The following is a 20,233-nucleotide window of genomic DNA, read 5'->3' on the forward strand; positions in this document are numbered from 1 at the left end:
TTAGTTAGTTAAGCTTCTGAGCTGTGATGTAAGGGAGCATAGGATACGCCTTAAGCCCTGATTGGTATTGCATGCCTGGTGACTTCTCGCCGATCGACTTGTTCTTACCTTCTTTCTCCTACTTTTTCTTCTTTTCTTTCTCCTGGTCTTCAGAGATTGTTCATCTCTTTCTTTCCTTTCTCTTCCTTCTCTCCTTCCTCTTCTTCCTTTTTCTCTTCTGGATCCTAGGAGCATGACTTCGTTCTTTTCAGGTGTATGTACAGCACCCTGGTTGTTGGTGACATAGATAGGAAGAAGGAAGGAATGAGGAAGGACTGTCATCATCCCTTTCATCTTCTTCTTCTCCTTCATCCTATCTCCTTCTCTTTCTCTTCAGTTCATCTCTTAAAAGATCAGTCACTTTGACACATGCTACTGTTGTATTCTCTCTTCTCTCCTTGTTCTCCTCATCTTTCTTGAGGCAACCAAGAACAAAGAAAGGAGAAGGAAAGATGTTGCTCTGGCTAGCCAGCGAGTTGGCTAGCTGGGTAGCTAGCTAAGCTTTGTTCGTTAGAGATATGACAGACTGATACTTCTCATTGTTACTAGCTCCTTTTTTTCCTTTCTCTTCTTTTCCTTTTTCTTTCTGTTGTATGAAGAGAGGAGAAGAAGAAAGAATGACAAGAGAAGAGAGGACAGTGTGTGTTTGGAGTTCTTGAATAGCCTCGTGAAGACCAAAGAGAAGAAGACGAAGATGAAAGAGAAAGCAAGAGTGAAGGATAGGAGGGGGGAGATTATGAAAGACGACGAGGGACAGATATCTGATGTGACAGATGAAGTAGATAGAGATGGTCCCTATGTATGCATGGAGATAAATATGTACGTGGCAGGTGAACGATATAGATAGATGTACATAGATCGATAGATACGTAGGTAGATAGGTAGTTAGATAGATATACAGATATAGATACTCATCTAGCATGTATCCATGTATCTTCAATAGATCTCTGCAAAGGTCTTTCTCTCGTTCTAAGACTATCTCCTGCTTATATAGGACTCATCAAGATATATCCATTCCCCCGGCCTATAGATCCTCTACATATATGTGTATATATGGATATAGATATATGTCTTTACATACACGACAGATGCATGATATATATATATACATACGTGTATATGTATCTGTTTGATGTGTGTAGCTGATGTGGTAGTCATCAGTGTGAGTTGTGCATGTGTTTCTTTCTCCGTACTTCTCTCAACGAAGGAAAAGAGAAGAATTCCAAAGGAAAGGAAGAAGAGACGAAGAAGAAAAGAAAAAGAGAAGAAGAGGAGAGGCTTTTTGGTAGCACGGTGTGTTCGCATGAATCCAAGCACATGGTCGCTCTGTTCCCCTTCATCATCTGGCACTTCTCTCATTCTTCTTTGAAAGAAAGGACTTGAGGTGAAAACGTATGGTTCCTTTTTCTTTCTTTCGTTCCATTCTCAAAGGACTCGAAAAGCGTTCTTTTCTTTGATCAACCGAAACCACACAGACAAGAGCGGACCTCGAAAGAGCAGAAAGGACACGTGGAGATAGAACAGAATAAGATTGCTTCTCTCTTCGTTCCTTCATTCACTTACTCTCCTCCCCTGTGAAGTCTAATACGAAGGAAGAATACCGCCTACTGACATCACTAGTTGGATGACCTCCCCGTAAGAACGGATCAAGGAAAGAAGACCGGAGGAAAGAATAGTCAAGATGTGTTGATCTTGCATCGTCTGTCTTTCCTTTTGCTCTTCTTTTTCTCTTACGATACGAAACACAGTTGAATCTTCTTTCTTCTTCAACGGGAACATTCTTCTTTCCAACTGTGAAAGACACGGACTAATGCACATCATCATTCGTTCACTCAGCACAACGATCTCGCCTAAGAAGAAGATAGATTGGAAATCTCTCGGCTTGCTTCTGCCTCACTAGAGAATTGATACTTGGAAAAGAGTAAGGAGAGTGGAAAATCTCGTTCCCTCATTCTATCTTGCATCCGAAAGTCTCTTTCTTTCACGTTGACGACGAGTCTGATCGACACAGTTCGGGTGTACGTACACCCCGAGAGAGAACCCGTGTATTTCCCAAGATCAGCAGAAAGTGCGCGGCGACAACGTGAAATCATTCGGCACTATTATCAGATGGCTGCTGACCGGCACCGCCTCTACGATAGGCCGAGGTAGTAAGTATCTCGGTAGTTAGGGTTATAGAAAGACTGTGTTTGCGTGCTCTGTAGAGAGAGGTCCTTTACCTTGTATACTTTCTCCGCTCAAACTCATCTTTCCTTATCATTCATTGGGGGACGTAGTGATCAAGGCAACACAATAGTGGTCTCATCTTGACGGGCCTGGCAGTACGAATCTATGAAACAGTACTGGTGTACCTATACATATATACAGATGTATACAAAGAGAGAGAACATGTAGGTAAACAAGTAGGTAGATGTATATAAGGTGCTGAGATACATAAATACAAGTGAATAAAGGCAGATAGATATTCATCTGCGAGATGGCGCAGATTTATCGCATTTCAAAGGGCCAAGCAAGCGTGCGAAAGCAGCATCAAGGTGAGTGAAGTCATTCAGTCGGCCTGTGTGGTGTATGTCTTAAAAAGACTATCGTGGGCAAGGGAGTGACGATGCACGCATAGAAGGAATAGTGGAGTAGGATAGATAGGAGAACCGGGGGAAAAAGAAGTTTCCTTTTTCCTACAGGTATCTCTCTCCTTTTAGTTGGTTTGAAAGAGCAGTTAGTTGGCACCGAAGTGCCTCAAAAATTATGGATTTCGCATTATATGCGGAGATTACACGGCAATCTTTAGTAAAAGGCGAAAGATTGATGCGTTCTGTAATAACCGCTGCGATGAACTTCCCTACCCTCCACCAGACATTCCTCCCCTATTCAAACATGCACAAAGTACAGAGACAAAACGGCATCTACTCTCATCTTAACATCAAAAAGAAGAAAGCGAGCCTCCGTGCGATCTAGCTATCTATCTATCTTGTTTCTTCGGACTGCCGGTCAATCCGACGTTTCTATCAATCCATCGGCCGATCGATCTTTTTTATGCAACCCCCAAAACGCCAGGCAGCTCATCATCTTCCTTGTTCATTCCGCCTTTGGTTCCCATAGTTAGATTTTATGGCTGATGCCATCTCTGCTGTGTGTCTAGAGCTTTCTTGATGGTGAATACGTCTGGGTTGTCATAGAATACCTGAGACGTCTACGTTGCTGAGAAATTGTCATCGGTCTTTGAGTCCAAATCTCTCCGGAGGGCAGATAGGGAAACGACTCTTATCCAACCCAGGTAGATACTTCTCCTATTGTGTGTTGAGCTACCTGTCTAAAAGAGAAAGAGAGTACATCCAGGAAAGAAAGAAAAAAGGGTTTCTTACAAGCCCTAGAATCCGCCCAGCCTCGTTGTCTAGTTATCTTCGCAGCTCAAGAATCATGAATCTTCTTCACAAGGAAACAGAAGAGCGTTCGATGTCAAACCCGAGCAACTTGAGAAGAAGACTTCCTTAACACTCTATAGACAAGCTTACTTTCTCCTTCGGTTGTCTCTTCTCTTCTTCTCATCGTTTTTCCCTTCCTTCGCGCTACTCAAGAAAGCAAGTAACGAGCCATGGAGCGTCGGACCTAACGCTCTTCCTTTCACGACTAGCATAGATAGGAAGCGTCAGACATTCTCTTCTCTACGAGAAGGTTCTCCGTACATTATCATACACTCCTATCTACCTAGTTCCCACTCCCCTAAAACTCCTCTTTGCACGTATCAAGCTAAGGAACTTCATATCTATACGTATCTCTCCATCGTTCTACATGGATCTCTCTCTCGATGAATGAGGTACTACTTAGGCTTATTATCAGACTACGATAAAGAACATACCGGGGTACTTCTCTCTTTCTTTCTCTTTCACTCACGAATTTTCATCTCTCATCTCCTTGGAAATTCGAGGAAGATCTTTGCTTTTGACGTCAAGATCCTCCGCGACAAGAGAAGAAACCCCTATAGCTTCTATCCTCCATGTTCCTGCGGCTGGTCCTAGAAGGGACTTTTCTGCCGGTACTCCTTTACAACGCAAACGTCAGTTTAGCAATGTGACGATGTTCTTCTCCGTCAAATCACCTATTTCTACATACACCTCTTGTTAGATTTTTCAGATAGACTTCCCTTTCAAGAGAGAAACACCTCCTTTCTTTTCTTTCATTCCTATTGTCACAAGCAACTTTGGATCGGATCGAAGGCTCATCTCTTAGGAGGCCTTTGCGGTACCAACAAGTCGGTCGTTTCTGAAACTCCCGAGATCTCTATATAGTCTGTGAATGAAGGTTGCTATATCCTAGCTCACTCTGTAGTACTGTTAGGGAGAAGTCATTTGAAGCAAGAGAGATGGCTTCGATTTCTTCTCAAGATAGGCACAAATAAAGATAGGTATGGCCTATAGAAACGAAAGATGATGGAGACAGTAGGAGAAGTAGAACAACATTTCGAGTTTCTTTCTCTGTCTCAAGTAGCCGAGAAGTTTGCTTCATCCTTTTCTTCTTCTAGCTGATATCTCCTTTTCTTCATTCTTTCTTACTACGAAGTCTCTTTGAGAAAACAAGAGAGCTTACGGTAAAGACGAAGAAAAGTCTCTTCACAGCATCTCTCTCGGGCTTCTCTTACACAAGATTCTCGATCGAAACCTCTCAGCAAATATTCCCTCCCTTTCTCAGCTCTACTTCACATGATAGAAGGAAGATCTCGTCTTTGCCCCCCTCCTACCTGCCCCAATGTGAGGACACAGTAGAAGAAAGAAAGAAAGGTTGTCGATCCGTCATGTATCCGTTCGAAAGACTCATTGATAAAGCATATCACGCGTTAATCTAAGATACATTAGTGATGATATATTGAAGACATACATATCTATAAGAAGTATGTATGTAGTAATAGTAGTAGTATATACCTCCTCTCTGTCTTTTTCACTGATTCTATCTATCTGTCTTTCTACTTATACGCCGGATAGGTAGACCAATACAGGGGGGCTAGAGCCTGTTGGGTTGAGACTGAATGATTGACTGATGGAGAAATACATTTGCCTGTGTGAAATACATGTGTATGCGACCTCTGTCTTGCATGCCTTGTCGCATGCAAGTAAATCGATACAGTGCCCAGCACCTCCCCTGTGGAGTATCGACGTATCTCTTTCCGCTCTCTTCACAGACGGAGCAGCTCGTATGTCTCTACCCCACATCAATCACATATCTATGCGGTTGACGTAAGTCCAGTGTATCTGTATCTATCTCCACGCAAGTACAGACACGTATACGTATATGTGTACATATGCGTATGTATATGACTCAGTTACATATCATCTCATGCTTTATGGAAAGGGATATACCGGGGGGCTCGCGACGGGACGTCGATATGCGTTTCTCTTTCTCTCTCCGAGACCCTCTTAGAATTTTTCGTTGCATGCACTTGATAGGAAGACTCAGCTCAAAAAGACATATTTATCGTCTCCTAGTCCTAATGGCTCCGAGTAGATATCTATCTTTCCATATGGGGAGCCTCTACATTTCTTCTCTAGGTAAAAAAGAGACTTCCTGTCCTCACTAGTCCTACTCCTCCCTATTCTTTCTTTCTTTCCTCTTTCTCCTTCTTGGACGTGTGATGACGTTGAATGTCAACTTGGCACCGGTAAAGAGAGAAGTGGAATTGATTCTCCTCTCCCTCTCTCCTCTACAAGCCTGGCTTGCAGTAGGGAGTCAAGAATGATAGAGAAGTGTCTCTCTTCGTCACGCCTACCCCCCCCTTTACTGAACAGGTCACTCGTGTGCTTTCTTCCTCTCTTTGTATAGAGAGATAGATAGAGAGATAAATTACAGAGAGATAGATATGCATGGATATGCATGTCGGGATATACATATGGATGAGGGTTAAAGCTAGAGAGAAGTCTTTTAGTATGGATGAATAGTAGTAGTAGTAGTAGGTGAAAGAAAGAGATATCTATGACGGTGAGATGTGTAAGAAGAGGCCTAGTCAAAGAAAGTCCTCAGACTTCTTCTCTTTCTTTCTCTTTTTCTTTTCATGTTGATAGGAACAGAGAAGTAGACAGGAGAAAAAAGACACAAAAAGACTTACGGAAACGAACATCTTCTCTCTTGACACCTCTCTCTCATCATTTCCTACACGGATCAAAACGCAAGGAGACCACCTCTCTCCATTATATCTGTTTAACATCTATAGACAAAGATATACATGTATCTCCATCTATAGGTCTATCCCCGAGGAGTTCTTCTTCATCTTTCTTCATTATTATCCCCCTTGACTATTAAACAGAGATAGAGAGGCTCATCACAGTTCTTCTGTCTCTCTATCTCTTGACGGGGGGGATAGGATGATAGGCACCGTGAATCCGGGATGATAAGACCTCTTCTTCCTCTTCTTCTTTTTCGCAGACAAGCGTAAAAGCAATGAAAAGAAGACAAGAAAGAGAAAGAAAAAGAAAGATCTTATCTCTCCCTCCTAGCCTGCTTTGAAGAAAAAGGAAGGTATCCTTTTCTTCTTCTTTCACTTCAATATAGAGAAGATACCTAGGCTGGACTGTAAGCCAATCCGAGCCAGCATGGCTACATGCATGTGTATGTAAATTAAAAACAAGAGAAAGAGTGAGAAAAGGCCTTCGATGAAATCTCTCACATCTCTTGAAATGTCAGCCTACTAAAGCTCTTCTTCGAGGGGAGATGAGAATCGACCGTACAAAAGATAGATCTATAGAAAAGGAATGAGAAGAGAAGAAGAAAGTGATCTGACATGAGGAAATGGAGGAAGTAGAGAGAAAGAGAGAGAAGATGGAGAGAGAAAGAGACAATCTATTCATTATAGGCGAAGGATTCTCCTATAATGAATCGATACAACGCCTCACATCATGATCCTCCTTCTTCATGAGATACAGAGAACTTTCTTCTTTTTTCTCTCCACTCATTTAACTTCTCTTTCTTTCCTTCTCGTTCTTCTTCTCTTCCTTCCACGACCCTCTTCATCTCTGTTTTCCTTCTTTTCTTCTTCTTCTCTTTTCTTTCTTCTTTGGCATTTTCCTGCTAAGAATGGTTTCACCTGAAGTGCTCCTCCTCCTTAGTCATGAGGTGCCGCGTAAGTTTCTTCTTGCCTTTCACGAGCATCGATACAACGGCTAGCACATCATCGAGAGCTTTCTGAGTAGTGACTGCGGATGCCCATGCTAACTCAGCCTCTAAGGGAATAGAAGATAAACTCTCTTCTTGTTGGTGTACATCTTCTGAAGTCTTGCCAAAACATTCTTCTCCACTCTTCTTCTTTTCTTGTTCTTCTTCTTCTTCGTCTTCCCCCCTCTTCTGTCTCTCTCCTACGTAGAGACTGTCCCTTCTGCTGCTCTTATCATAGACGCTCTGTTGAAACGGGCTTGGAGAGAGAAAGGTACCTTCTCTTCCTTGTCCTTCCTTCTTTTCTTCTTCATCTTCTCTCTCATCACTGACTTCACACTCTGAAGTGTCTTCTTCTCCTTCTCCTCCTTCCGAAGCGTTGTAATCCATCTTGCTTTCTTCTTTTCTCTTCTTCTTCTTTTTAAGAGCATGACGTAGAAGAATAGATCCACGGAGAGCCGCCTCGGATAGCTGTCTTCGAATCTCAAGAGTCCGCATCACCGATGGAGGGAGGTGTACATACAGCCCACCATTCACAAGTTGATCCGTAGAAGAAGGAAGAGAAGGAGAGCAAGGTCTAGAGAAGAAAGGAGTCGCCACGCACTCTTGATGTGAATGAGAAGCAACACCAAGTGGGAAATGAGATTTCTCGCTCGATGAAACATCTTTCTCTCGAGGTCCTCTGAGAGGACTTGCTTGGAACGTCTTCTCGGTCACCCTTGTACTCTTTCCAGTTTCTCTATTCTTGTTCTTTCTCTGTCCTTTTTCTTTCTCTTCTTCTTCCTCTTCGGAGAGTCTATCCTTTTGATCTCCCCCTTTCTCACTGTGCTGATGTGTATAGGATGGAGTAGCGGAGCTATTGTTTCTTCGTCTTTCTTCTTCTTCTTTCTCAAAGTAAGGCGAAAAGGCAGAAGGAAAGAATAGAGAAGGAGAGAGATGAGCTAAGTGCGGAGCATATTGAAGGGACGGAGGTGTTGAGGTGGCGGTCGAAAGAGGCGAAGAAGAAGAAGAATTTGAAGGATAGGCTGCAGGAGGCTCGCTCTCCTTGTCTCTTCGTCGGGAATCACCTTCGTCACTACTACTATTATGACTCGTCAAAGAAGATGAAGAAGAAAATCTACGATCAAAAAGAGAGCCTGAAGAATCTGAATCTTCTCGTGTTCTCCCTTTTCCTCTCCTCAAGAGAAGACCTCTCCATCGACGCTTCCCTTGAAATCCTCGACCTAAGATCTGTGAAAGAACAGGGAGATTCTCTTCGCCTCTCTCGCTTCTTCTTGACGGGTCTCTACTGCTGCCACCCCTAAGATTCTCTCCCTCTTCTTCCTTCTTCTCTGCTGTTCTCTGATCAAACCTCTCATCGCCTCCCTCTCCTTGCTCTTCTTCTTCTCCTCCTCCTTGCTCTTCTTCTTCTACTCCTCCTTGCTCTTCTTCTTCTCCTCCTCCTTGTTCTTCTTCTCTCTTATCTTGTGTTTGAGAGCAGTGCTGTCGACTCTTCCCCTGGTGTTTCTTATCTTCTTCAACTATGACACGACTTTCACACATCGAGACAGTAGACTTCTTTGTCTCTTTCTTCTTCTCTTCTTGCTCCTGCACCACCTCTCGTCCTCGACTCTTCTCAAGTTTTCTTTCTTCTACATCTTCTTCATCTTTATCATCATCTGGGTTGTCTTGTACATCTTTCTCCGGGAAGAGATCTCTTCTTTCTTCATCTTCTTCGCTAGGATCAGCAAGAAGCTCTTGAAGCCTTCTTTGATTCTTCTCCTCCTGACTAGCACCTTCTCTCGACCTTCTTAGATCTCCTTTCATTCTCTCTCTGTCATTTAGATCTCCTTTCATTCTCTCTCTGTCATTTAGATCTCCTTTCATTCTCTCTTTATCATTCTGTTCTTCCCCCTCTCTAGGCTTTATCTTCTTTTCTTCTTGAAGCTCTACGGCGTTCGGAGTTTCTCTAGCCTTCAAGTTGGGCAACCTTCTCCTTCTTTCTTCTTCTTTCTTCCTTTCTTCCCCTTCCCTCTGTCTCCACCTATCATCGATGTTGTGGGGATCATCTTCTCTTTCTTCATCTACGACCCTGTCTTCTCTTGTGCTAGGATTATCATCCTGATCCCTCTGTTGTCTATCACTTCTCTCCTCTCCTTCTTCTCGTTCTTTCCGCCTCTCCTCTTCTTCTTCTTCGTCTTCTCTTGGATGAAGTAGTAGAAGTAATCTTGCCTCTCCTTTCCTCGTAGAAACACCACTCTCTTTCTTTTCTTCTTCTTTCTCTTCTTCTTCTTCTCTCTTAACCACTTCTCGTCTGTCCGTCTTTCTCTCAGGTTGTCTTTCTTCCTTTCTTACCCTCCGCTGCGTCACAGCAGCAGGAGAAGATCGAGTCTGTAGAGGAGGTCCTTCTGCTGTAAGCTCAAGGCAGTTGTCCGAACTTTTTCTTCTTCTTCTACATTCATGATGAGGATGAGAGAAAGGCCTACCTTTTGTAACTTCTTTAGACTTCGACGAGGTCTTGGGCGTCGATAGACCTTTCAAGATGCAGGAGAGGTTCTCAGCTTCACTCTGAATTGCACGGTGATAAAGCTTCTCTCTGCTTTCTTGTGCATGCGGGGGATGAGAAGTCTTGACTATGACAGAAGGAGGAGGAGAAGAAGAACAAGGAGATCTAGTAGAAGATGTACGAAAGAGAACATGAGGATGAAGAGAGACTGAGGAAGAAGAAGAAGAGTGTATAGGGGTTGTAGATGTACGTGGCTGTTTACGAGAGGAAGAAGAGAAAGACGGAGCCCGAGAGAGACCTGACAAAGAAGGAGAAGAAGAATAGGAAGAACGAGGGGCGCACGAAGAAGAAGACGATTGTAGAGAAGAAGAGGAAGAACGACGACTAGGAGAAGACGGAGTGAGTAGAAGAGAATTCTTCTCTTCTTCATAGAGTGGAGAAACCGCAGGGAGAGGTGGTAAGGTGTTCTGGCGATGAAGGTAAGAAGGTGAGGCAGTAGTAGGAGAAGGAGAACGAGAAAGAGGAGAAACGAAAGTAGAATACTGTGGGGAAGTGGCAACTAGAGGAGAGACATGGAGAAGATGACTCGGAGTCGTAAAGGAAGATAAAGAAGAGGAAGAAGAGCTTCGACAAGGGAAAGGATGAGAACGAGGTGGAGAGAAGTACCGAGACCGAAGAGAAGGAGAAGAAGAAGAGACGGCGATGTGATAAGATGAATAGAGAGGAAGAAGATTTGAGAAAGAAGACGGACGGCGAATTAGAGGTGGTCTGGAAGAGAAAGGAATCTTCGGAGATGAGCTACAGGAAGATAAAGAAGAGGAAGAGAGAGGGGGGAGAGAAGAAGAAGAACAGAGGTTCGAGGAAGAGACCCGCGCTTCATGGTGGTGATATGAAGATGAAGAAGGACGAGATATAGAAGTCGCGACTTCTCTTCTCTCTGGTCTCTCTTTGTCATCAGAGGGAGACGAGTAACGAGGGTGATCTTGTTGCGGTGTATGTACACCTCGTCCTCTAGTAGTAAGACTTTCCTTTCGCATGGTTCTCCCCTCACTCCCCCTGAACCCGCCATGGTTCCTGTCCTCTTCTTCCCCACTATCCTTTCGTTTTCCTTGCTTGTTTTGCGCATAGAATCGACCGGCAGAGATGACCGAAAGTTCTTTTTGACTTGTCTCTTCTACTGAAGACGATAAGAAAATATCTATCGACTGTTCCCGCTTCTGACTGAGAGAAGGTCCCTCGAAAGGAGCTCCCTTCTGCCTACTCTTTTCTTCTTTCCTTATCTCGTAACAGCCCTCCGGTTCTGTTGCTAAAAGAAGAGATTTCATCCACTGAGGCCGTTGTCTCTCTTGGCTCATGAGAAGTAGAAGACCTCTTCCTTCTTCTTCTTCTTGTTCTCCCCCCCCTCGAGTCCGTCCTCGTCCAGGAGAGGATAGAAATCTCTGTTGCGCAGTTTGTCTATTCATAGTGGGATGGAGACCGCTCAGGCGTCTTTCACTTCCTCTATGATGATAAGAAGATAGAAGCTTCAAAGACGAGCACTCTCCTCCTGTAAACGGCAATTCTCTCTTGTCTCTTCTCAAAGGAATCTCCTCTCTTTCACCTTTCTTCACCTGTCTGGTATCTTCTTCTTGTTCCTCTTGTTCTCCCTCTCTTCTCCCCGGAGATCTTTGACTCACGTAGCTCCTATACATCAACATAGAGATAAGATTCATATCCTCACCTTCTTCTTCATCTCTTATATGCTTAAACTCTTTAGTACGAGCACCAGTCATTGTTAGTGGGGAGGTCAATAGACACCTCCGTTCCCCTTCTTTCGATGGAATCTCTTTCTCTCTAATTCTCCTGTGTCTTAAGCCTTTCTCCTCCTCCTCCTCACCCAGCACTTTCTTCGTAGTCTCATACCAGGCATGCATCTCATCACCTCTTCTGCTCCTGTCGAGATCTTTCCTAAAAGCATCCTTCTCTTCTCTATCTTCGCTCTGTGGTTTCTTCATGAATGATAGATAGCTTTCTTTCTCATGGAGAAATTTCTTCTTTGTTGTCTCTAAGAAGACCTGAGGGGTCAAGAAAGACGAGGGATCCTGATGAGCCTCCTGACCATCATTATCTTGATATCTTTCTCGCTTTCCTTCTTCTTCTTCATCTTCTCTCTCTTCTGCTTGCTCCTCTCTCTCTTTCTCCCAAGAGTGAGAGAGGAGAGAGTCTTCATCTCTTCTATGCGACTCAAAGAGCCCCCTAGGTATAGACCTGTCTACTATGGATCCTTGATGGTGTGCTAGGGCTATTCTTGCCAGAGATATACTCTCTTCTTCTTCTTCATCTTGCCTAATCTCTTGGACTTTTTCTGGTGAAGTTGTTCGAGTATAATGAAAGGGCCGTAGACAATCTTCTTCGTCCTCGTCTGTCTTTACATCCTTCAAGACGACGGCTTCACACGGTGGTCTAGAGAGGTGATAGAGAGAGTACTGAGAAGGAAAAGAAGAAGAAGAAAAGATTTGTCTTGTTCTGTCATCCTTCTGTGAAGATGGCATGATGTGGTCGAACTCACATTCGGTAGATGTCCCAAAGACACCTCCTGAGAAAGACTAGCGATGAGCGATGACGTCCTTATATTCGGGAAGGAGCGAGAGACGACAACAACCCCACGCAGTTGTCTCAGTTGGTATAGAAGACGAACTCACCCCCCCCTCCCCCCTTTCTTCCTGTTCACTATGTGTAGAACTACGGCGTCTTCTTCTACTTGAGAAAGAGATAGAAATAGAGAGAGAAGGAAAATGAGAAACATATCAATGAGAAGCCTCCGGAGGCATTCGCGTGCTGTCCCTTCTTTCTCTTTCTGGCGATGCATGAAGGGACCTCTAGCTCCTTTCCTGGATATGGAAAAGAAGAGAATCTCCGTGTTCTGCATACATGAGACGGCGCGTTCTTCTTCTCTGGCTTACAGAGCATGCACGAGAGAAGAAGAGAAGAGACAGATTTCTCTCTCACGTGTCAGTTGAAAGTCCTGTGAAGAGAAGCTCTCCATCCATATAAGAAAATTTGAGTGAGAGATCTCCCCTTACATGGCTAGGACATCTTCTTCTTCTCTAGCTCTTCTTGAAATCTGAGGAGTGTCTATCAGCTTACATTTACCCATGCCGTAAACAACACTTAAGAGGATCTCTAGCCTTATCTTAACTCTATAGTAGGTCTGAATGGGCTGCTTCAAAGGATAGAAGAAATCTTTCTTGCCGTGATAGATGAAATATGTGTGTAACTTCACTCTTCATTGCCATCTACATGAAAGCACCCTACGTGTGAAGGCTCAAGAGGAGAGAGAGAAAGACGAGATTTTCTTTCAAGTGAAAAAGGTCTCCCTTTCTATAGACATGGATATGAATATATTTTTGCCAGCCTACATGGATATAGACTACAGTATACATCTCTATATATAGATATATACCTATGTTGGTCTATAGACGCGTCGAGATGTACAGCCACACGAATTTTTTTTTCTTCGTGAAAGCCTGAATGACTTCTTCTTCTTCTCTCCTGACCTAGCGCGTACTACATCCTCTCTACATGTCTATTATTTCCCTTTCTTTCTTTCCTTTTCTTCCCTTTCTTCATTCTGTGGCTTGCCCCCCCCATTCACATCGCTCCAGTCCATCCCTTAACTATTTGTTTCACTTCATTCTTCTCTCACTACACTAGCCTGCTCCTGTCTCATGGAACACACTTGGCATAGAGAGCGAGTAACGATACAACGCATGCAGTATGACTTCATCTATAGTTACGAAGTCTCCAGAGGAATGAGAGAATGACGAGGAGCCATTCTTCTCTCTCCTTTCCCCCCTCCCTCTTTCTTGGTCTCTTTTCTTGTGAAAAGGAAATCTCCAATCTGGCCTGTACACACATGTCTTTCTTCTTCTTCTTCTTCTATATCTGTCTCCTTCATACCGAAATAGGAAAGAGACAAGGGGTCTTCTACGGAAGAGGTGCTACACAAGCACCTGATTGCGTTTCTTTTTTCTCTCGTCTTCTCTTTTCTTCTTCTTCTTTAGCACCTCCTAGCCGACCAGGCCACCGGGAATCACCGCCATGCCCCTTCCCTCAGAGAGAAATCCGTAGACTTCTTACTACTGCCCGTCTCTGTCTTGCTAAGAGACTAAGATTCTCTCTCTCATATCTTCTACTCTTTTTACCTTTCAAGAAGGAAGTCTGTGAAGACAGGACAAGCCTGTTCAGACCACCACGGTCTCTATTCTTTCGGATGAAAGAAGGAGAGATCTTTCGCAGGGCAATGTCTTTATCGTCAAATGCTGAGAATCGCGAAATTCTTCTTCGCTCGGGACTGGTCGACATAGAATAGACTCAACGACGGATCAAGATCAAGGAGGAGACAATATACACACCTCGGTAAAGGTAGAGGAATCCTTCTATGTTCTTCTTTCCTCTTTCTCTTCCCTAATAGAGTCTTATGAACCGTAGGCTCTTCTGACGGCTAGTCCAACACCTTCTCTTCGATATTTACATAGCGCCAGAATGTCAGGCAGTCATATACATGTATGGAGCATCAGCTAGTAGATATACATGTACGTGTACAGATGAAGATATAGATAGATAGATAGACATAGAGAGAAAGAGATAAATCTTTTCCTTGTAGTCTCCCGTTCCTTCGTCTTTGAGGAAAGTCGAGATGAGGGGAGTTAGCGGTCTCTAACGTCTCTGGGGAGAGTTTCGGGGAGATCGAAGAGAAGGTAAAGCCTGTCTCTTATCGCTGGCAAAGGAGAGACAAAGAGTCACGGGAAAGACAGAGCTGAAGTGACGAGTGTACAGGAGGAGTGTTCCTATGAGATGATTTATGAGGAAGAAGATCAGGAAGAGGATGAAGGAGAGAGCAAGTGTCTCTGAAGCTAGTTTCTGCTGGGATAGGTGGGGGGGAGGAAGTCGATACCTTTGACAAAGAATAGAGAGACCATCCTGTGGAAAAAGACTGTGTGGGCGTTATAGAGGAGATACGTTATATACCTTTGTACGAGCCGCATGCTATTCATCGATTCGGTGAATGAGGAGATAGACAGACAGACAGACAAAGGAACGATGTGTACCGGAAACTAGAAGTACGTCAGAAAGAGAGAGAAGTTTTCTTCGTGACAAGAGAGAAGGTTAAGTCAAAGATGCGAGACCAACGGGTAGCCGAAGAGGATTCTTCACTGTAGTGAGGAGATACCTGTAAAGGAGATGTTGAGAGAGGATACTACTGAAGGCAATGATCAGTCTCAAGCACTGCCGTCACATGCAGTAAATGAAGGAGATAGGTGGATAGATCATCCAGGGGAGTGAAGGAAGCGAGCAACTCGGCGAGAGAAGGAAAAGACCAGGGCAAACTGAAGAGATTAGGAGACGTGGAAAGGTCCATGTACAGAACTTTTCGTAGAAGGTGATGGTCGATAACAAGAATTCTCGGGAGGATGAATGGCTTTCCTTCCTTTCTAATGGTGACGAAGTCTCAGGGCTTGATTACCTGAGGAGAGATGCAAGATTTGATCGAGTCAGATGAATGGTGTGGAACTCTTGATCACTCGTTGTCTTTTGATAAGGAACAAGTCAGATCGTGTTGACGAAAAAGAAGAATTATATAACCCGGGAGTGTTTCCTAGTGTGAGGAAGAAGCACGTTGTGTACGCACACCCCAAGTATTCGATAAGGAGGAGTGAAGGAGTACACGGTGTCCTGGCTACCTCCAACACAGCTCTGCTAAGAGATATAAGCCATTGGAATTTAGTCGGGAAGTGCCATTGGCTTAAGGTAGAGAAAGAACTCTCCAGACAACTAACTTGAAACGAGAAGAGAGAGCTTGCCTCTATCGCGGCTGACGCTCGTAAAGAAAGCGTAGAGGAGTCGGAAAGTTGCAAGAGCAGAAGGGAGAAGGAATGCTTGGCGAGTGACGCCGCTGCTTCGCTCCGTGAAAAGAGAACCCGGGAAGTCACCGCTTATGAGGTCTGCGAAGGTGTACACAGTGCCGTCCGGTCGATGAGAAAGTTGACTTTCCTGAGAGCAGCTTTACGAGACACAACCGGGCCAGTCCTCCTGCATATGAAATTGCATGTCGAGCGAGAAGAATCCCAGTCCAAAGAGACGGAGATGCCCGATGGAAGAAGCTGTTTAGCAAAGACTAGGCCACTTCTACAAAAGAAAATGAACACAGCGATATTTCAACGAGAAAGCCTCAGAAGAAGCTTAGAGAGGGGGTCNNGGGGGGGGGGAGGAGGGAGGGCGGCTGATCCGGCTAGTGTAGCCGAGAGAAGATTCCACGATTGAACTGAGTAGCCATCCTCCGCGTACTTGAGAAGAAGCAGGAGAAAATAAATGAAAAATAGTTTAGAGAAGCAGAAACTCGTAAGGAGTGGGGTAATTCTCTATCAAGAAGAAAGTCGCAGAAACAACATGGGGGTGGCTGGATGGTGGGTCATTCATTCGTCAGGTCTTGTACTGCCGAAACACGGGAGTAGAAGGTGGGTGAGGGGAGCCCGCGAATTTCACGAGAGCCGTCACGTAGTTTGTCATTCCGCTTGTACTTTCGCTAAGCCTCCTGCGTTTTTCTTTCTTATCGATACTTACGAAGAGGGAAAACGACACGTGCAACGGCTGAAAAGCACTCCGCCATCCTTCTCTGGTCAGAAGGAAGGTGACTGGCGTGTGTAAGAGAGAAAGAGCCAAGACCGATCCACTAGTACTCAACTTCCCACTTTGTTGAGCAGCATACTGTGTACTCCCGCTACTCATAGGCAGTGATAGACAGGTAAGAGTGAATGGAATGCCTATGGAATGCCATTACTGTTTTTTGAAACCGCGGGAGGAGAGAAGGTAGTGGCTTGAAGGCCTCAGTAGCATCTCTCCTGGCTGGGGGGTGAAGTTGTCACTCGTGAACGAAGTAAGAGAGACATAGACAAAAGCATGATGAGGAAACACACGCCTACGGTAACCGGTGCTTCAAGAAGGAGGCCCAGCATCACAGGAAAGGCCTCGCAGTGTACCATGAAGTCTACTGCCACCATGAATAAGATCTTGGATGGCGCGCCTTCTGATGAGCGTTTCCTCGCGTTGAAGACCGGGTCCATATCACTTCTCTGGGATGGAAGACTGACGGGATGTAAGAAATCGCATGCTTGCCACTTAGTTCTCGTAGTACACCGCGAGGGCGCCGGCGCTAGCTCTCTATATCAACTTCAGTTCCCGTGCCCACTGAGAGAGAAGAACGTCGGCCCACCCCAGACTAGATGCCATGAACTCTGCACCTGCTTGTGTTGCAAGGAGCGCAGTTCTCGTAGAGGCCACTGCTAGAACTCTGGTACATCGAAAGTCACCCTACGTCTTTTCTGCCAAACTAGACCGAAGTTTCCAAGCGGTTTTACAGTGGAAAGGTGGGATCATCTCTTCGGGTCGCGAACCGCTTTTTATGACCCCCACGCACTAGAAGAAAATGTAACGAGTGGGCTGTGGCCAAACAATACTGAGGATATCTAATTCTTGACACACGAAAGGATACTTCCGTCGGCGAAGCCTCCGTCCTCAGGGCTTGCTGGTAAAGTCCGGATCCGACTACAGAATCTTTGCTAGCCCGAAGAGAAGAACTTTCTTCTGCGTGAAGAAAGCGATGGGAGGAGGGGCAGGAGTGTGGCCCAACACTTGTTCTGCCGATTAGGTTAGCTAAGAAGACGGGAAGAGAAACTGCCTCACAAATACAAGGGGGCGCCTGCTGGTAACGGGTGGCACGCCTGCGCCCCGGCTCCGTGTTAAGTGTATGATATGAACAGGTCACGTGTGTGCGGACGAGAATGTGTGTGAACGGTACATCTGCGCTGCTTACGGCAAAAGGCGTCGCATTCTGGCTCAGCGTTGCTCGAAAGCTAAACCGAAGAGACATTAGTTAGCTGATTGCAAAGCTCCGCGCCGTCCGTTGCACGACCGCAGGGCTCGGATCCACGGACTTCAGGCTTATGAGCCCGCAGAGTCAGTCGCAAGGAGCCGCAGCGCAAGCATTACAAGCTACAACGGGGGTGTATTGTTCGCACGGGGGTCTGTTTCGACCCGCTGTCTTAGTCTCTTAGGAGCAGTACAGTGTCCTTTATTTATGACCGGGGGAGCACCACCAGAGGAGTCGGGTCAAAGTCTTCTCTGGTAATCTCTTACGGCCTTCGCTCGATAGGGTCTCGCTCTGCGGCGCTTCAGGTCCGCTAATACCACTCCCGTCGGACAACGGTGTGTACCCACCCGTTGGCGGCAGGTGATCTCCTTCGGGCAAAAGAGACAGTGTACGAAGCAAATGTCCCACGACCGACGCTGTGAAGTGACGGTTGTCAAATTGTCCAGTCACCCGCCTCAACAAGGCACAGACTCGTCCCGCGGCGACAGCTTCGATGCGTGTGCACGCATGCGATTTTCTGCCGTACAACAGACTTGTCCATCTCGAAACCTCCACAAGGTCAGAAATCTCCTCTACCCGAAGAGCGTGATACCTCCTCATACCTATGTCAGGTGCAGTTTTTCCTTGGTGATAGCACAGCCTGGGGGAACCTGAGCATATGCAGCTACCCATCCTCACAGAGCCTAGGTATAGAATATGCCAGGCACTGACCCATCCATGGCTTCGGTCAACACCGTGCGTTGACAATTCCACACTTTTTTGACTTTTATGAGGGAGGGAAACAGTAGTGCTCTCTCTGTATTGCTGGTTACAGCTACCTGAAGCCACCTTTTTTCTTTCTTTTGTTCAAGGGCACTAGCCAGTCAAACGCGTGCTTCGAGTGACGGAAGAGCGGTGTGCGCGCATGCAGACCAAGGTACACCTTGCCGAGATGCCCTGACTTTTTCCTTCCGAGTTTGGCTCTTTTCCTTAGATTCTTCCGTTTCTCCTCCTGGAACTGAGGAGGTCTGTCTTGCTTCTTTCCGGCCACTTCGAGGAATTCCCTTACTATGTCTAATTCATGTCCCTAGTCGTCGGTGAAAAACAGACTCTGTGATTTTTTGCTAAGTGAAACAGGTTTTGTTGCCATCTTTTTCTTGGTTTGCGTCTCTTGAGTAACAAAGGGCGCGCCCGAACATACCCCTTCCCTTCCCCCGGCCCGGTCAAAGCATACCTCTGCGTCATCCGTGCGTGGTGGGTGACTTGCGACTTGTACTTTGCAAGACAACATTTCGATCTTCTTCTTCCCTTGACACCACGAGAACTTCTACATAGAATAGAAGAGATGGTGGACTATAGCAAGTGGGATCATCTAGAAGTATCATCAGATGAGGATTCGTCGAGAATTCGTCAACCAAGAGTTCGTCGTCTAGAGGACAAGCAGAAGGTTACCATCGGTCCATCTGGCCTTTCTATAGGCGATGATGAACCCCCGGGGTCTGCGGCTCCTTCAGGGGAGCCTCCTAAAGTTGAAGAGATTTCGGATGAAGAAGACAACGTGGATGAGTTTGATGAAGATATGGCATGTGCATGCGAAGGGAATTCACAAGCCGATGACGACTATGAAGATGCGCATGAATGGCCACGGTGTGGTTTTCTCCCTCCGGCGCCGCCGCAAGTGCGAAAGCGACCTCAACTTTCTGGAGAAGATAGACATCAGCCGAATTCTCAAGAAGGAAACGCGCTTTCCTCTTCGCAGACAAAGCGAAGAGATGACGAGATTCTCTTGATACAGAATGGAGGTGTCGTACAAGGACGCTACCTCTGGAGTCAGACAAAACATGAGGTGAATATCGATATTCGACTTCCACCTGAGGCAAGAGGAAAGGACGTGAAAGTGGCAATTAAGGAAAACAGTTGCACCTGTACATACAAAGGACAGGTTGTCTTAAAGGGAGACTTCTGTCATAAGGTCGAAGACGATGAAGACATGTGGCTCTGGGAGCTTGTTGAAAGGAAGATCAACTGGAAGCGCTTGGCTCATCTTGCTGAGGCCTACAATTACCAATCAAGCGAAAAAAGAGAAAAGAGAGGGAGGTCGGAGAAAGGTCAGAAAGATAGAAAGGAAGAATCTCTTGAAAGACTGGATGATGAGGGGGGTTCAGGTATCAGTGATCGATTGGCAAGTGCGAAGGTTCCTGACAATCCAAGTGGCCAGATAGAAGCAAACATGGTGGTGGAGGCTCAGGGAAAAAAGAAGAATGAAGATTCTTCCTATACGTTGTTAGACATCACGATGATGAAGACAGACGAGAAAAAAGAGCCGGGAATGACGGGTTCAGGAGAACAAAAGACAGACGAAGAGAAGGAGGAAAAAGAGAAAGAAGAAGAAAAGACAATGTTTCTTGAAATTAACTTAAGAAAAAAACCGGAGGTTGCCAACACATTTGTATGGTGGAACTGCATTGTCAAGGTGAGTCAGAAGGTCTCTATCTTTTCTCTTGATGCTCTTCATCTTCTGTTCTCCCACCCTGTTCACTGTAGCCCCCTATCTTAGCCGTTACAGGGTAAGGCTTAGCATGTGGATCACGTAGATGTACTCAGAGATCATGACTGGCTTCTCTTGGTGAATCTGTCTTAGATGTTGCACTAGAAGAAGAGAATTTGATGAAGCCATCGATGCTCCA

The 20,233-nt window shown here is 45.4% G+C and overlaps 3 protein-coding genes across 3 annotated transcripts in view; 2 read left to right on the forward strand and 1 right to left on the reverse strand.

Moving 5' to 3' along the window:
- The first annotated feature begins 6 nt into the window (after window positions 1-6).
- CSUI_003268 (uncharacterized protein) lies at window positions 7-1,857 on the forward strand. Its single transcript, XM_068063466.1, has one exon. The coding sequence runs from the start codon at window positions 960-962 to the stop codon at window positions 1,170-1,172; it is 213 nt and encodes a 70-aa protein (XP_067924556.1). The 5' UTR covers window positions 7-959; the 3' UTR covers window positions 1,173-1,857.
- A 4,275-nt stretch (window positions 1,858-6,132) lies between these two features.
- On the reverse strand, window positions 6,133-15,849 carry CSUI_003269 (uncharacterized protein). The gene has a single exon (XM_068063467.1). The coding sequence runs from the start codon at window positions 12,187-12,189 to the stop codon at window positions 7,105-7,107; it is 5,085 nt and encodes a 1,694-aa protein (XP_067924557.1). The 5' UTR covers window positions 12,190-15,849; the 3' UTR covers window positions 6,133-7,104.
- A 2,349-nt stretch (window positions 15,850-18,198) lies between these two features.
- Window positions 18,199-20,233, forward strand: part of CSUI_003270 (nuclear movement domain-containing) — a gene marked incomplete at its 3' end in the record, with an annotated part of 3,316 nt that continues 1,281 nt past the window's right edge. The window contains exon 1 of the mRNA XM_068063468.1: window positions 18,199-20,019. Coding sequence (XP_067924558.1) covers window positions 18,892-20,019 — 1,128 coding nt within the window. The 5' untranslated portion in view covers window positions 18,199-18,891. The remainder of the gene's footprint in view (window positions 20,020-20,233) is intronic.

This window comes from Cystoisospora suis (assembly GCF_002600585.1).
Source record: "Cystoisospora suis strain Wien I chromosome Unknown contig_1429, whole genome shotgun sequence".
Taxonomy (NCBI): Eukaryota; Apicomplexa; class Conoidasida; order Eucoccidiorida; family Sarcocystidae; genus Cystoisospora; species Cystoisospora suis.